Source organism: Trematomus bernacchii, unplaced genomic scaffold (assembly GCF_902827165.1).
Source record: "Trematomus bernacchii unplaced genomic scaffold, fTreBer1.1, whole genome shotgun sequence".
In the NCBI taxonomy this organism is placed as follows: Eukaryota; Metazoa; Chordata; class Actinopteri; order Perciformes; family Nototheniidae; genus Trematomus; species Trematomus bernacchii.
Genome location: NW_022988111.1, coordinates 150576 through 168822, shown reverse-complemented (window position 1 = coordinate 168822; position 18247 = coordinate 150576). Strand labels below are relative to the sequence as shown.

Here is an 18247-nt window from a genome sequence, read left to right as displayed (position 1 = left end):
CAGTTTCAATGTGAGTTTTTATTATTTATTTTATTTAAGAGCTCAGGACAGATGCAGACAACAAACATCCAGACAAACACTTGAGTTCAAAAATAATTAGAGCACTAATTACAATTGGAACCCAACGTTATTATATTATTATTAAAAAAATGAATGCCATTTAGTGTTTAAAAAAAAAACCAATACCTTTGTTTAACTACAAAAGGTTAAGGTAAATGTTTTGTTAAATTCAAATACATATTTCTTTACATATTTCAAAATATAGTAATGACAATAAAAATACATTTTGTATCACATAATAAATTGTGATCAAAATGAAGTTTTAATCAATTGAACATAATCTCACTCCTCCACCTCAGGGCCCGGCGGGACCTGATAAATCTGAAAGAAGCCACTGTTACCCAGATCTAACCTAAGATCTCTGACAAAGAGTTTAACGACTGCAATGTTGAAATATGATGTTATTTTTTGAATAATGAGAGACATTGAACTATCGTTAACCATTTGATCCCAATTATTTGTCAAAATGTCAATGATTTCATCATGGACCTCTGGGGGAAATGTGAGTGACTTGATGTATTCCCTTCCATTCTCCAAATGCTGACTTTTTTTCCGCCTTTTTTCCGCCTTATCCTGAAGTTTACTGAGAATAGATTCAATAGTTTTCTTGAGTTTTTCTTTTCTTTTAACCTTTCCGATAAGACGGAATATAGCCTTATTATCTTGTCTGAATTTGTTGTCCAGTGTAAAGCGATGTTCCTTGCACAAGTCAACATATAGATGAAAAGCACTGCTGGTACATGAGACCTCAGAATACAGGAGATCTTTAAAGATATCTGGTCCATTTAGTCCCCAAGGCTTTTTGAAGAACACTATAGTGTTAATGCCAAATTCACTGTGCCATTGACGGGCTTTCTCTACAAGATGTAACATACAGGGATTTTTATCTTTCTTATCTTTATCTTTCTTATCTTTATCTTTCTTATCTATCTTATGTTCTCTCATCAAACATGGACTATTAAGGGTGAACATATAAATGTTTTTAACTTCAATTCCACATAACTGCAAAGTTTCATCTATATTTGTGCATAAGACTCTCTCTGTGTGTGTTGTGACATCGCTTCGTTGTATCACATTGAACATCTGAATTTCACCACTTTTCATTTCTATAGCACCAAATGCATATTGATTATCCTGATCCATAAGAGGGAGTTTTAAGAAAGGTGGCATGGCCTTATAAATACTGCATCCTTCTTCTATTTCTGAATTAAGTGTCATTACATGATTAAAAAGTAAGTTTTTGTCAGAAATTTGTATTAGTTTCTTATAATTATTCATGGCCCTTGGTATACGATCTTCCTGATGATGGTCTTTAAGATGGTGTTTTGGCAAAGGTCTACCGCACCACGTTGTTAAAAATGTCATGATTTCTGTTGGAGACAGTTGCTTTTTGTCAGAAACATTTGTTTGTTGCTCAGAATTATCCATGTAACGCTTACTATATTTTGGTTTAAGGGAACTCTGTCTCCAATTATTCATGCTGTAATTTGGTATAAGATTTGCAGTCGACATATTTTGTTTATTTGCTGTTGTTGACGTCATTGAATTAGAATCAGTGGCACAGGGAGGATGTTCCTGAAGCTGGTCTTCTTCCCTACAAAATAAATATAAAGGTGTTACTTTATTCAAAGGACAAAATCATATGCTTAAGATTGTTATTTAACTTTTAGCACAACAATGCTCCATGTACTGAATTCATAAAGTGTATTGTCAAAAGCTAACAGATTGTCAATGGCTGATTTAACTTAGTTAAGTGTGCTAAAGGGCGATGTGTTGGATTGAAGATCTCTTCTTGTTGTGAATAGAAACAAACTGTATATATATATATAATGCTATATACTGGAGTTCAGTACAATTACACAGCCAGGAGAAAAAAACAAATCATCAGTTGCATAAGTTTACTTTCACATGTTTATATTTTGCATTGAGATCTGCAGGTTTAGACAAAGATAAATAAAAACAAGCTGTTAAATATCAAGTTGTGGTGACGTGTTAAGTCTCTTTCTGTAACTTGAATGCAGAGTGATCAATGTTAGAGAAAAATAAATATTAAAGTTCAGTATGATTGACTCATTCGACCCACGGAAAGCTGTATTTTTACATTTACCTGACTCAGTTCCATGGGACCCAATACCTAGTAACTACTACTTAACTAGTTTCAGTTAATACAGCATTTTATTTCTTAGACCATACCTTTGGGGTGAGGAGGGTTCTGGCTCGGTGGGAGTGGATGAAGACATCTCTTCACTCTCAGGCACTTGTGGATCTTGTTGTGTGCTTCTGTCCGTCTGAGTGGAGAAAACAGAACTTTATAGGCCAGTTTTTCAAAGTTACACGGAGAATATACAAACAAAACACAATACATGTAGAAAAACAGAAAATGTATTGAAAATGTTCTGACTCACCAGATTTGGGTATGAGACCAGCCCATGCAGGGGCTGGCAGTCGTCGTGTCCAACAGAAACATTTACATCAAACTGGTCGATTGGATTTAGGTCAGTGGGATCAATATCACCTTCTCTCATCGAACATGGACTATAATGGGTGTTTAAATCATTGTTTTTAACTTCAGTTGGACGTCTCTGCAAAGTTTCATCTATATGTTCACATAAGATGCTCTCTGTGTGTGTTGCGACATCGCTTCGTTGAACCTCATCGAACATCTGAATTTCACCACCTTTCATTTCTGCAGCATATTGATTATCCTGATCCTTAAGACGTCTTTTTAAGGAAGGTGGCATGGCTGATGTTTCTTCTATACCTAAGTTACGTTTCATTTCTCGATTAATACTTGACTTTTTGTCAGAAACTTTTATAGCTTCATTATCCATGGTGATTGGTATAAGATTTGCAGTCGACATATTTTGTTTATTTGCTGTTGTTGATGTCCCTGAATTAGAATGAATGGCACCGGGACGATCTTCCTGATGCTGGTCTTTTTCCCTAGAAAATAAATATAAAGGTTTGACTTTATTCACAGGACAAAATCATATGCTTAAGATTGTTATTTAACTTTTAGCACAACAATGCTCCATGTACTGAATTCATAAAGTGTATTGTCAAAAGCTAACAGATTGTCAGTGGCTGATTTAACTTAGTTAAGTGTGCTAAAGGGCGATGTGTTGGATTGAAGATCTCTTCTTGTTGTGAATAGAAACAAACTGTATATATATATATAATGCTATATACTGGAGTTCAGTACAATTACACAGCCAGGAGAAAAAAAACAAATGATCAGTTGCATAAGTTTACTTTCACATGTTTATATTTTGCATTGAGATCTGCAGAAGGTTTGGACAAAGATAAATAAAAACAAGCTGTTAAATATCAAGTTGTGGTGACGTGTTAAGTCTCTTTCTGTAACTTGAATGCAGAGTGATCAATGTTAGAGAAAAATAAATATTAAGGTTCAGTATGATTGACTCATTCGACCCACGGAAAGCTGTATTTTTACATTTACCTGACTCAGTTTCATGGGACCCAATACCTAGTAACTACTACTTAACTAGTTTCAGTTAATACAGCATTTTATTTATTAGACCATACCTTTGGGGTGAGGATGGTTCTGGCTCGGTGGGAGTGGATGAAGACATCTCTTGACTCTCAGGCACTTGTGGATCTTGTTGTGTGCTTCTGTCCGTCTGAGTGGAGAAAACAGAACTTTATAGGCCAGTTTTTCAAAGTCACACGGAGAATATACAAACAAAACACAATACATGTAGAAAAACAGAAAATGTATTGAAAATGTTCTGACTCACCAGATTTGGGTATGAGACCAGCCCATGCAGGGGCTGGCAGTCGTCGTGTCCAACAGAAACATTTACATCAAACTGGTCGATTGGATTTAGGTCAGTGGGATCAATATCACCTTCTCTCATCGAACATGGACTATAATGGGTGTTTAAATCATTGTTTTTAACTTCAGTTGGACGTCTCTGCAAAGTTTCATCTATATGTTCACATAAGATGCTCTCCGTGTGTGTTGCGACATCGCTTCGTTGAACCTCATCGAACATCTGAATTTCACCACCTTTCATTTCTGCAGCATATTGATTATCCTGATCCTTAAGACGTCTTTTTAAGGAAGGTGGCATGGCCGATGTTTCTTCTATACCTAAGTTACGTTTCATTTCTCGATTAATACTTGACTTTTTGTCAGAAACTTTTATAGCTTCATTATCCATGGTGATTGGTATAAGATTTGCAGTCGACACAATTTGTTTATTTGCTGTTGTTGACGTCATTGAATTAGAATCAGTGGCACTGGGACGATCTTCCTGATGCTGGTCTTTTTCCCTAGAAAATAAATATAAAGGTTTGACTTTATTCACAGGACAAAATCATATGCTTAAGATTGTTATTTAACTTTTAGCACAGCAATGCTCCATGTACTGAATTCATAAAGTGTATTGTCAAAAGCTATTGTTGTGAATAGAAACAAACTGTATATATATATAATGCTATATACTGGAGTTCAGTACAATTACACAGCCAGGAGAAAAAAAACAAATGATCAGTTGCGTAAGTTTACTTTCACATGTTTATATTTTGCATTGAGATCTGAAGAAGGTTTGGACAAAGATAAATAAAAACAAGCTGTTAAATATCAAGTTGTGGTGACGTGTTAAGTCTCTTTCTGTAACTTGAATGCAGACTGATCAATGTTAGAGAAAAATAAATATTAAAGTTCAGTATGATTGACTCATTCGACCCACGGAAAGCTGTATTTTTAAGTTTACCTGACTCAGTTTCATGGGACCCAATACCTAGTAACTACTACTTAACTAGTTTCAGTTAATACAGCATTTGATTTCTTAGACGATACCTTTGGGGTGAGGAGGGTTCTGGCTCGGGGGGAGTGGATGAAGACATCTCTTGACTCTCAGGCACTTGTCGATCTTGTTGTCTGCTTGTGTCCGTCTGAGTGGAGAAAACAAAATGTTACCATCTTCTGATGTTAAAGTCTTTATTGTCATTAGTGGAAAACACGTCTGTTAGGAACGGCTGAATGCTTTGCCTGTGGTATTGCTGAGTGCACATTTGAGGTAGTGCTTCATTTTCTAAAGCTTCTTTTTCCATCCTGCATTTTAGTTTCAGTTAAACAAAGACCAACCTACAGTATGCAGGCGCAACAGTCTCGCACAGCACTGTGCTTTTGTTTGACCACTGTATGTCAACAAGTAAAGCTGAGCAATACTGTTCAAATTGAAATTGTTCAGTAAAAGTTAAAACTTCTTTTTTTTTTCTAGAATAAAATCAGATAAAAGAGATGTGTCTACTCGTCCAGTATATTAATACAATGCTGTTTCCATTTAGTTATCAATGGGTCACATGGCATGGAAAACGGAAATGATATTCTATTCAAATGTTTCTGTAAAGTTTGATAAGCATGGAAAAGCATTTGATGAATGAAATAGTTCTCAAGCTCTTCCCATCAATGCTCAAACAAATATGTATACAAGTAGATAACCTAAGTCAGTAAATATATTTATATATAAATAAAATAATGTAGAGTGACCTTACCTGCATGGTGAGAGGGTCTAAACTCTTCTGGAGAAACAGTTAGGTGGTAAAAAAATGTAAAAGTAATGCTATAGTAATGGCTTTTTATGTTTTATTAGTTCTATGCTTATCATATCAGAACTTTATAGGCCAGTTACACGGAGAATATACAAACAAAACACAATACATGTAGAGAAACAGAAAATGTATTAAAAATGTTCTGACTCACCGGATTTGGGTCTGAGACCGGCCCAAGAAGGGGCTGGCAGTCGTTATGTCCAACAGAATCATGTCGTCCATATGCCAGCCCCTGTTCTAGAATTTCTTCTAACGTTACATGTTGTATTATTGTTTCTTCAGTTTTGGAATATTTCATTTATTTTGAAAGAAACTGTTTGAAGTGGCTGCTTATAAACCCTCCCTTCGCCAATCGTTGAGGCCAATCTTTGGTCGCCATGCCCAGTTTACTTACGTATGTAGAGGCGTGGGAGCCTGATGTTTCTTATAGGTTTCACTTTAGTTTTTATTTATCGGTTTGGTATATAGAAACATGTTTTGTATATATATTGATGAAAAACAGTATTGGGAACCTTTAAGTGTAGATTATATTTCACATTATTAATCCAAATCTGTCAAGTAACTAAAGGTATTAAATAAATGTAGTGGAGTAAAAGTACAAGATTTATCTCTGAATTGTACGAAGTAGCTACAAATGGAAATACTCAAGTAAAGTACTTCACTTAAGTACAGTACTTGAGTATATGTATTTAGGGACTTTCCACCACCGACTGTTTTCACAACCAAGTCCAAGTCAATTATATTCCAAATGTGTTACCCTTACAACCCTCCATTAGTAATGTTACCAATAATGTAAAAGCATTTGAGTCTAAAGATGTGAATCAAAATAGACTATCTTCATGATCACTCTAATTCTTTTCAATCCCTATCCCTTTTATTTTCCCACTTCCAAATCAAGCAGCTGACTAAATGAGGTTTGCTTCTTTAATTGAACAAATAAATCAGATGTTGCCACAACAACTGTGAGCCAATCATCTCTTTCCTGTTTTTGTGCTTGTCAATGTTGGATTTGATTAGATTTCATTATTGGGGGAATACATTAGTGACCAACTATGCCACCTGGGGAATCTCACCCCAAATACCAATACACTTAATCAACAAATAATATAAACACGTTCAGTGAACCAGTTTTAACAGATACATCATAATAAACTGGGTGTGTATATAATAAGCTTGTTAATGCAAAGGAAGTGGAAAGGACTGCTAGAAGGAAACTTTGGGAAAAATCCCCAAATGATGTTAAAATATACTATAAATATCAAATACCCACAGTTAGGTGGCTTTTGAATATTACAGCCCATGATTGTTGAACAGCCTAAAAAAGACCAGAGGACCTGGCTTTTAATTGATATGTGTACTAAATCCAAGACCAGACTGGTTTTCACCTTGGCCAGTATGTTTTTTCAAGTGAATTCGAACCGCACACATTGCATCATACTTTTGAGGAAACGAAAGTGAGAGGAGTATTAAACGTCACACTCTGAATTCACTTGGCTGTTTCATTTAGTTTTGTTAACTGTTTTAACCAGCGTGATCTGCGTGTAGGGATGGGCGGGCGTGCATGTCCTTATCTTTCAAACCTTATGTTCTTAATTTGCAATGCAGGTCTTTTGATAAAAGTGTATATTCTCAAGTGAAAAGGGGTTACATTACACTTTTGTTCTACAAATGTTTGCTCTGTTTCCCATTCACTTCAGTCAGGGTTATTTTCAGACCAGACAAGACTCTGTGTGATTTCTAAAACCCTCTGTCTCACCGTTTGAGCTGCTATCCATTTTTATATTGAATAGTTGTGTCTCTTTCTTTTCCTTTTGTAGTTGTTAAATCAACTGTGTTCATTTGACCTGCTCCTCCTCTCTCTCTCAAAACCTCAAACCAAGACAGTGAAGAAGCCAGTGAAGAAAAAGACCACGACTAACAATGCAGAGACGCCGCCATGAGGCCTGATCCATCCAGCGGCCGACACTCTCTCAACGCATATACACTGTACATATATATATATATCAAGCAATGACATTGTGGTACTCTTGCAGTTTTTAGAGCAAAGTGCAGGTACACTGTCCCTTTTCTTTTCCAACTTCCAAATCAAGCAGCTGGCTAAATGAGGTTTGCTTCTTTAATTGAACAAATAAATCAGATGTTGCCACAACAACTGTGAGCCAATCATCTCTTTCCTGTTTTTGTGCTTGTCAATGTTGGATTTGATTAGATTTCATTATTGGGGGAATACATTAGTGACCAACTATGCCACCTGGGGAATCTCACCCCAAATACCAATACACTTAATCAACAAATAATATAAACACGTTCAGTGAACCAGTTTTAACAGATACATCATAATAAACTGGGTGTGTATATAATAAGCTTGTTAATGCAAAGGAAGTGGAAAGGACTGCTAGAAGGAAACTTTGGGAAAAATCCCCAAATGATGTTAAAATATACTATAAATATCAAATACCCACAGTTAGGTGGCTTTTGAATATTACAGCCCATGATTGTTGAACAGCCTAAGAAAGACCAGAGGACCTGGCTTTTAATTGATATGTGTACTAAATTCAAGACCAAACTGGTTTTCACCTTGGCCAGTATGTTTTTTCAAGTGAATTCGAACCGCACACATTGCATCATACTTTTGAGGAAACGAAAGTGAGAGGTGTATTAAACGTCACACTCTGAATTCACTTGGCTGTTTCATTTAGTTTTGTTAACTGTTTTAACCAGCGTGATCTGCGTGTAGGGATGGGCGGGCGTGCATGTCCTTATCTTTCAAACCTTATGTTCTTACTTTGCAATGCAGGTCTTTTGATAAAGGTTTATATTCTCAAGTGGAAAGGGGTTACATTACACTTTTGTCCTACAAATGTTTGCTCTGTTTCCCATTCACTTCAGTCAGGGTTATTTTCAGACCAGACAAGACTCTGTTTGATTTCTAAAACCCTTTGTCTCACCCAACTTAGGTTGAACCGTTTGAGCTGCTATCCATTTTTATATTGAATAGTTGTGTCTCTTTCTTTTCCTTTTGTAGTTGTTAAATCAACTGTGTTCATTTGACCTGTTCCTCCTCTCTCTCTCAAAGACTCAAACCAAGACAGTGAAGAAGCCAGTGAAGAAAAAGACCACGACTAACAATGCAGAGACGCCGCCATGAGGCCTGATCCATCCAGCGGCCGACACTCTCTCAACGCATATACACTGTACATATATATATATATATATATATATCAAGCAATGACATTGTGGTACTCTTGCAGTTTTTAGAGCAAAGTGCAGGTACACTGTCCCTTTTCTTTTCCAACTTCCAAATCAAGCAGCTGGCTAAATGAGGTTTGCTTCTTTAATTTAACAAATACATCAGATGTTGCCACAACAACTGTGAGCCAATCATCTCTTTCCTGTTTTTGTGCTTGTCAATGTTGGATTTGATTAGATTTCATTATTGGGGGAATACATTAGTGACCAACTGCCACCTGGGGAATCTCACCCCATATACCAATACACTTAATCAACAAATAATATAAACACGTTCAGTGAACCAGTTTTAACAGATACATCATAATAAACTGGGTGTGTATATATTAAGCTTGTTAATGCAAAGGAAGTGGAAAGGACTGCTAGAAGGAAACTTTAGGGGAAAATCCCCAAATGATGTTAAAATATACTATAAATATCAAATACCCACAGTTAGGCGGCTTTTGAATATTACAGCCCATGATTGTTGAACAGCCTAAGAAAGACCAGAGGACCTGGCTTTTAATTGATATGTGTACTAAATTCAAGACCAAACTGGTTTTCACCTTGGCCAGTATGTTTTTTCAAGTGAATTCGAACCGCACACATTGCATCATACTTTTGAGGAAACGAAAGTGAGAGGAGTATTAAACGTCACACTCTGAATTCACTTGGCTGTTTCATTTAGTTTTGTTAACTGTTTTAACCAGCGTGATCTGCGTGTAGGGATGGGCGGGCGTGCATGTCCTTATCTTTCAAACCTTATGTTCTTAATTTGCAATGCAGGTCTTTTGATAAAAGTGTATATTCTCAAGTGAAAAGGGGTTACATTACACTTTTGTTCTACAAATGTTTGCTCTGTTTCCCATTCACTTCAGTCAGGGTTATTTTCAGACCAGACAAGACTCTGTGTGATTTCTAAAACCCTTTGTCTCACCCAACTTAGGTTGAACCGTTTGAGCTGCTATCCATTTTTATATTGAATAGTTGTGTCTCTTTCTTTTCCTTTTGTAGTTGCTCCTCTCTCTCTCAAAGACTCAAACCAAGACAGTGAAGAAGCCAGTGAAGAAAAAGACCACGACTAACAATGCAGAGACGCCGCCATGAGACCTGATCCATCCAGCGGCCGACACTCTCTCAACGCATATACACTGTATTTATATCAAGCACTGACATTGTGTCACTCTTGCAGTTTTTAGAAGTGCAGGCACACTATCTGTGGGCACCCTTGGGTTGGGAGCAGTTCTTTAACATTGGCTCGGTTGTTGTCAAATGTTTTCCTCAAGCTTTGCTTACTGTGAGCTCATCCCAGATTCAACAGGCGGCCATGTTTTTTAGACAAGTTTTTAGTCTGATGTTTAGGCATACATTTAATTAATGCTCCGTTTTTCTTTTACCCCTACACATCTGTCTGTCCCACAGAGCGTTAGCTGCCCATGTTGCAGTTTTCCAGTCTCATTGATTCACCTCCTGTTGCTCTCATTGTGGCATTCTCAATAGAGGCTGATTTTGGGTGAAGTAACTCCAGTAAATACTACATTCTTTCTCCTTCCTCAATACAATTGGCCACATTTTGTTTCTTCTGGGTTACTCCTGAATGGTTCTTAAAAAAAACTCTCTTGGTGCTTTCAAGTCTGAGTCCTCATCTGCACTTGACCATGATAGAAATCCTGAGTTGTTGTTTTCGGTGATCACCAGTTGGCTTTAAGTTTACTGTGCCTGAGTTTTTTTTCTTTTAACTGAGGGGAAAGAAGGTGGTTGAAACATCCTCATTGCTGTTTCACATGTAAAGGTTGCCACTTATAACTACAGCTCTGCTCACCCCCCATGTCCTAGCTTATGCAGTTGTCTTGCTTTACTGGAGGACTTTGATCAAAACTGTTTTGGTTCTCTTTTTTAACTTCTTGCATATTGGGCATCTCAGCTTGTGGAAGAGTTCAGCTTCCCTGCAGCGGCCTGTTTACCTCCTGAGTGAGTCTGACTCTGCTAAGTTAACGTCTCGCTCTCAGCAACTTGCTTCCTCACTGCTTTAATGTGACTTTCATCTCATACAGTACTGCTGATGGAGTGGTTTGTTTAGTGTCGGCTTAGTTATCCTGCATATAGACTCCACCCTGTTATTTAACACACTTCTGTTCTTTTGGTCATAAGATGTTGGTAAAAAGTATGTTTGGTTGTTCATAGCCAGGCCTCTTAGGGTAAAGCTGTAACCCCCGTTCAATACAGTAGTCATGTGAGCAACATATCTGCTTTCACCACAGTAGAGGTGTGTGTATTGTTTGTGTTCAACATTAGAAAGTCACAGAGTAGCTCTGCACTTTTCCCCTCCTTTTCCCCAGCTGCATGGTGACACTCTGCCTCGTTGTAATATGTATATCATAACCAGGATTAAGCGAAGCAATATGGAAATAATTGAACCAAAATCAACATCAGGAGACAGAGGAATTTTTTTCTGATCCCCGTGCTGTTGTTCCAGATGTGGAGGAAGTGTCAGACCAGGCTCCAGGTGTTTCTCAACATACTGGACTTGTGTTCTGTGGTGGGCTCTTCTGGTTGCCAGCCACTGCCTTTATGGTGGTTTCTTCCAAGAGCTCTAATGAGAGATTTAAAAGCATGATACTACTTCTGCACTCAGCACTGCTGTCTGCAGAGTAACACTAGTTTGAACCCCTAGGGGGAGACAAACCCCACCTCAACTGCTGGCAGAGTTAATAAATAAGATGTGAACACAATGTAAATAATAATCTTCACTGTATAAACAGTATAAGCTTGCTTGCCTTACTCATTCTCTGGGCTTAAAAACATTTAATGTTTTAATAATTTGTGTGCTTTTTTTAATTCTTACTCTTGACCAATCTTATGTTTTGAAACCTGAAGAAGCTGGAACTCCAGTGTGGACTTCTGGTGTTAGACGTCTTGATTTTTGTACTTAATTTTTGTATATTTAACATGTTTTTTTGTATTTTCTTGTTGTTTAACTTCTCTTCCTCACAAAGTAGGAAATAACAGACAGAGTATAAACTGATGTTTGCACATATCGTGCTAAGTACTCTACTCAGACCGGTTCTTACGTATTTAGGACCAACAGTCTGTTTACAACATACAAAAGACATGATTTCTTATCAAGAATGAACCCTTTGTTTTGATCTTGTGTCCATGCCATTTGCAGACATGTGTTAATTTATTTCCTCTGTTTGAAATCAATCCTGTATACAGGGATTTTCATTTGTATATGGTTTGTGCCAGTTCTTAAAGCTCCATGTGAAAAATAATTACAATGTGTGCTGAGACAATGGTATCTGACAAGGTCATGTATCAGTAATGAAACTACTAATAAAGGAAATCAAATCAGAGGGTCACTATCTTTTGTGCTGTTGAAAACAATCCCTGTGTAGCTGGAGGAAGGAGCAACCTCCATATATCTTGGTTTATTAAAAAAACTCAATTAAAACTATCAAATAAATATTACTTTTGTAATGTAATGCAGTGCTCTGATTTTGCACTGTTGTGTCTGAAGTGAAAGCAGCTGGAGAATGACTTGGTTCTGAAAAAAGGCATAGTCATAGTTCAGGTATCTTTATGTCAAAAAACACAGTATAGTAACTCAAAAGTATAGAAAATCATAGTGTAGTATTTTTAAAAACTATAAAATACCATGAAAAGGTATAGTATAGCATGTTTAACAAAATTCAAACGAGTTTGTCATAAAAAACTGTTTAGTGTGTCCAAAAATATCAGAAAACAAGTCATAGCATATTGTGTTGAAAAAAAGTCAAAAAAAGTATTTTCAAAAATATTTAAAACTATGGTATTGTATTTTGAAATGTATCCAAAAGAAATATCTGAGTAGTATCTGGAAATAAATGTAAATTTGTTGAAAAATATCTTGAAAATCAAGCCGGTTTGACGAAAAAAGTCAAAGCATATAATGTGGAAAAATATCATAACAGAATTCAAAGTGTATTTTGGTGGAAAAAATGAAATGAATGTATTTTGTACAATGTCATAGGATATCATTGTATAGTATGTTGTGAATATAATAAAAAAATCATACTATACTTTGATCCTATGAGTCAAAGTAGTATGTTGAAAGAAAATCATAGTAAATCATGTCATACAAAGTCATATTATCGCAGGTTTAAAATAAGTCAAAGTGAATATGTTGTAACATACCGAAATAAGTCATGGCATTGTATTTGAAACAAAATCATAAGAAGGCATGTTATGTTGAGTTAAAAATCACAATGTAGTATCACAAAAATGTTAAAAAGTCATGGTATAGGATGTCATAAAACAATCTTGGTATTGTATGTTGGAAAAAAATCATTGAATCGTATGTTGGAAAAAATCATTTGAAGTCTTAGTATATTGAGTTGAAGAATGAACTGTAGAGTATGTCAAAAGATGTCAGAAAAAGGTGATATAATTGAATATCTGAAACAAAGTCAAAGTATAGTATGTGGAAAGATATCATAGAAAGTGTTACTGTCGTGTTTCATAAGATATCTGAGAAAAGGTCATAGTATGACTTTCCATTTAGCTGACGCTTTTATCCAAAGCGACGTACAATAAGAGCAAATTGTATAATATTTAAACAAAAACATCATAGTATATATGTAAGTAAGTAGTATGTCAGAAATATGTTTTATAGTATAACATGTCAAAAATATCCTAAAAAGTCTAAAAGTATATCATGTAAAAAAAGAGTCAAAGTTTAGTGTTTATACAAAAACTCATAGAACAGCACGAGATAAAATAATTAAAGTATAGTTTGTCAGAAAACAATATCATAGTATAATATGTAAACAAATATCACACAAAAAAAACAAAAGAACTTTATACCAAAAATGAAAACACCTCTAAACTTCTCAGAAATCCCACACCTGTGCAGGCGTATCAGAGGCAGAGATATATTTTCCTTTGACAAAGATGCACAACGACTGAATGGTTGTTCCCTTTCCCCTTCTTCTATATTGTTAGGTAACATAAAGGAACAAGTATAGTTCAAACTACTTTGTCCTGTCAAATTCTGCATTATTTTATTTAACTCATTTTGGTAGGAGATCCAGTTGCTGATTTTGGGGTATAGTCAAAGGTGGATGATGTCCTTCCTGCCTTTACTCCATCCACCCTCTGTCTCTTTGTCCATTTCTTTGTCCTCGCCTACTTACGTGTCTCGTTCATGTCCACACACCTGTTGGACAGGCAGGGGCATTTAGTTGCTAATGAGGGAACAAAGCCAACACAGTTTCAATGTGAGTTTTTATTGTTTATTTCATTTAAGAGCTCAGGACAGATGCAGACAACAAACCTCCAGACAAACACTTGAGTTCAAAAAGAATTAGAGCACTAATTACAATTGGAACCCAACGTTATTATATTATAAAAAAGAAAGAAAAAAAGCATCCTTCCAAAACCTGTACCAATAGTAATAATTCAACACAGTCTGAATGCCATTTAGTTTTTCAAAAAAGTCCCAAAACCTTTGTTTAACTACAAAAGGTCAAGGTCAATGTTTTATTAAGTTCAAATATATAATTTGTTTACGTATATATAAATACATCAAAATATAGTAATGACAATAAAATTAAATTTTGTGTCACATAAATTCTGACCAAAATGAAGTATTATTCAATTAAAAAATGTCCCTGTAATTGGTAATTGTAAGTCGCTTTGGATAAAAGCGTCAGCTAAATGAAATGTAATGTAATGTAAAGTAATAAAAAATAATCTCCCTCCTCCACCTCAGCGCCCGGCGAGACCTGGACAATCTTAAAGAAGCTGCTGTTACCCAAAAATAACCTAAGATCACTGACAAAGTCTTTGACTACTTCATTGTTGAAATATGGTGTAATTTTTTTTATAATGGGAGACATTGAACAATAGTTAACCAATTCAATCCACATGGCATGGAAAACGGAAATGATATTCTATTCAAATGTTTCTGTAAAGTTTGATAAGCATGGAAAAGCATTTGATGAATGAAATAGTTCTCAAGCTATTCCCATCAGTGCTCAAACAAATATGTAACCTAAGTCAGTAAATATATTTATAAATAAATAAATAAATAATAATAAATAAAATAATGTAGAGTGACCTTACCTGCATGGTGAGAGGGTCTGAACTCCTCTGGAGAAACAGTTAGGTGGTAATAAAATGTAAAAGTAATGCTATAGTAATGGCTTTTTATGTTTTATTAGTTCTATGCTTATCATATCAGAACTTTATAGGCCAGTTTTTCAAAGTTACACGGAGAATATACAAACAAAACACAATACATGTAGAGAAACAGAAAATGTATTAAAAATGTTCTGACTCACCAGATTTGGGTCTGAGACCGGCCCAAGCAGGGGCTGGCTGTCGTTATGTCCAACAGAAACATGTCGTCCATGTCTTCTTTCTTCGGTTTTGGAATATATATCTTTATTATACAAGTTTATTTTGGCGAAAAAAATGAAATTAATGTATGTAGTACAATGTCATAGAATATCATAGTATAGTATGTTGTGAATATAATACAAAATCATACTATACTATGATCCTATGAACATACATTACATTTTTCAACATACTATACTATTATGGTATGTTGAAAAATGTAAAGTCAAAGTATAGTATGTTGAAAGAAAATCATAGTAAATCATGTCATACAAAGTCATAGTATTGCAGGTTTAAAATAAGTCAAAGTGAATATGTTGAAACATGCCGAAATAAGTTATGGCATTGTATTTGAAATCAAATCATAAGAAGGCATGTTATGTTGAATAAAAATCACAATGTAGTATCACAAAATTTTTAAAATAATTTAATAATGGGAGACATTGACCAATAGTTAACCAATTCAATCCAATTTTCTCTCAAAGTTGCAATGATTGTTTCAGGGAACTCTGGGGGAAATTTCATTGAGTCAATGCATTCCGATCCACGCTCCAAATGCTGACTTTTCAGAAATCCATCACGACGGTTTGCCAACCCGCAAAGACCAATGAGAGCAGACTTAAAGGCTATTTGTACGTCTTTTTGTACGTCTTTTTGCACGTCTTTTTGTACGTCTTTTTGTACGTAGGCCTATGTATGAATTCTTTTAAAAGCTTTTTGTCAGGAACATTTATTTGTTGCTCAATATTATCCATGTAATGCTTATTATATGCTAGTGTTAAGGAACGCTGTCTCCTATTTAAATTGTGATTTGGTATAAGAATGTTATCCAACAACACATTTAGTAATTCTAAATATATACTATATCGTTCACTTTGACTTTGACTGATATTTGCTGTTGTTGACGTCATTGAATTAGAATCAGTGGCACCGGGATGATCTTCCAGATGCTGGTCTTCTTCCCTAGAAAATAAATATAAAGGTTTTACTTTATTCACAAGACAAAATCATATGCTTAAGATTGTTATTTAACTTTTAGCACAAAATGCTCCATGTACTGAATTCATAAAGCATATTGTCAAAAGCTAACAGATTGTCAGTGGCTGATTTAACTTTACTAAGTGTGCTAAAGGGCGATGTGTTGGATTGAAGATCTCTTCTTGTTGTGAATAGAAACAAACCATAATAATGGAGTTCAGCACAATTACACAGTTGCGTAAGTTTACTTTCACATGTTGAGATCTGCAGCAGGTTTAGACAAAGATAAATAAAAACAAGCTGCTAAATATCAAGTTGTGGTGACGTGTTGAGTCTCTTTCTGTAACTTGAATGCAGACTGATCAATGTTAGAGAAAAATAAATATTAAAGTTCAGTCTGATTGACTCATTCGACCCACGGAAAGCTGTATTTTTAAGTTTACTTGACTCAGTTTCATGGGACCCAATACCTAGTAACTACTACTTAACTAGTTTCAGTTAATACAGCATTTTATTTCTTAGACCATACCTTTGGGGTGAGGAGGGTTCTGGCTCGGTGGGAGGGGATGAAGACATCTCTTCACTCTCAGGCACTTGTGGATCTTGTTGTCTGCTTCTGTCCGTCTGAGTGGAGAAAACAAAATGTTACCATCTTCTGATGTTAAAGTCTTTATTGTCATTAGTGGAAAACACGTCTGTTAGGAACGGCTGAATGCTTTGCCTGTGGTATTGCTGAGTGCACATTTGAGGTAGTGCTTCATTTTCTAAAGCTTCTTTTTCCATCCTGCATTTTAGTTTCAGTTAAACAAAGACCAACCTACAGTATGCAGGCGCAACTGTCTCGCACAGCACTGTGCTTTTGTTTGACCACTGTATGTCAACAAGTAAAGCTGAGCAATACTGTTCAAATTGAAATTGTTCAGTAAAAGTTAAAACTTCTTTTTTTTTTCTAGAATAAAATCAGATAAAAGAGATGTGTCTACTCGTCCAGTATATTAATACAATGCTGTTTCCATTTAGTTATCAATGGGTCACATGGCATGGAAAACGGAAATGATATTCTATTCAAATGTTTCTGTAAAGTTTGATAAGCATGGAAAAGCATTTGATGAATGAAATAGTTCTCAAGCTCTTCCCATCAGTGCTCAAACAAATATGTATACAAGTAGATAACCTAAGTCAGTAAATATATTTATATATAAATAAAATAATGTAGAGTGACCTTACCTGCATGGTGAGAGGGTCTAAACTCTTCTGGAGAAACAGTTAGGTGGTAAAAAAATGTAAAAGTAATGCTATAGTAATGGCTTTTTATGTTTTATTAGTTCTATGCTTATCATATCAGAACTTTATAGGCCAGTTACACGGAGAATATACAAACAAAACACAATACATGTAGAGAAACAGAAAATGTATTAAAAATGTTCTGACTCACCGGATTTGGGTCTGAGACCGGCCCAAGAAGGGGCTGGCAGTCGTTATGTCCAACAGAATCATGTCGTCCATATGCCAGCCCCTGCTCTAGAATTTCTTCTAACGTTCCATATTGTATTATTGTTTCTTCAGTTTGGGAATATGTCATTTGTTTTCAAAGAAACTGTATGAAGTGGCTGCTTATAAACCCTCCCTTCGCCAATCGTTGAGGCCAATCTTTGGTCGCCATGCCCAGTTTGCTTACGTATGTAGAGGCGTGGGAGCCTGATGTTTCTTATAGGTTTCACTTTAGTTTTTATTTATCGGTTTGGTATATAGAAACATGTTTTGTATATATATTGATGAAAAACAGTATTGGGGACCTTTAAGTGTAGATTATATTTCACATTATTAATCCAAATCTGTCAAGTAACTAAAGGTATTAAATAAATGTAGTGGAGTAAAAGTACAAGATTTATCTCTGAATTGTACGAAGTAGCTACAAATGGAAATACTCAAGTAAAGTACTTCACTTGAGTACAGTACTTGAGTATATGTACTTAGGGACTTTCCACCACCGACTGTTTTCACAACCAAGTCCAAGTCAATT

General features: G+C 35.5%; 1 protein-coding gene across 10 annotated transcripts; it reads right to left on the bottom strand.

The window, feature by feature from the left end:
* Nucleotides 1-17823, bottom strand: LOC117475740. Of its 10 annotated transcripts, none has more exons than XM_034122060.1 (8): nucleotides 17660-17811; nucleotides 17452-17478; nucleotides 16754-16848; nucleotides 3819-4356; nucleotides 3607-3701; nucleotides 2466-3003; nucleotides 2254-2348; nucleotides 1-1654 (listed from the first exon to the last, which is right to left on the bottom strand). In XM_034122060.1, exons 1-8 carry the CDS (start codon nucleotides 17804-17806, stop codon nucleotides 343-345), a joined length of 2847 nt encoding a protein of 948 aa, XP_033977951.1. In that variant the 5' UTR covers nucleotides 17807-17811; the 3' UTR covers nucleotides 1-342. The 10 variants fall into 10 exon arrangements, 9 of the variants coding, with proteins under 9 accessions (XP_033977951.1, XP_033977952.1, XP_033977948.1 ...); XM_034122061.1 differs by having other exon boundaries at nucleotides 17452-17475; XM_034122057.1 differs by lacking the exons at nucleotides 16754-16848; nucleotides 17452-17478; nucleotides 17660-17811 and adding exons at nucleotides 4886-4980; nucleotides 5584-5610; nucleotides 5792-5952.
* Nucleotides 17824-18247: the final 424 nt, after the last annotated feature.

Excerpts from the sequence above, each read along its gene's own strand:
- LOC117475740 (XM_034122060.1), bottom strand. The coding sequence starts at position 17,806 with ATGACATATTCCCAAACTGAAGAAACAATAATACAATATGGAACGTTA. Across the intron at positions 16,849-17,451 it reads TAGACCCTCTCACCATGCAG|ACGGACAGAAGCAGACAACA; the intron begins GTAAGGTCACTC and ends TTCTCCACTCAG. Across the intron at positions 1,655-2,253 it reads GAACCCTCCTCACCCCAAAG|GGAAGAAGACCAGCTTCAGG; the intron begins GTATGGTCTAAG and ends TTTATTTTGTAG.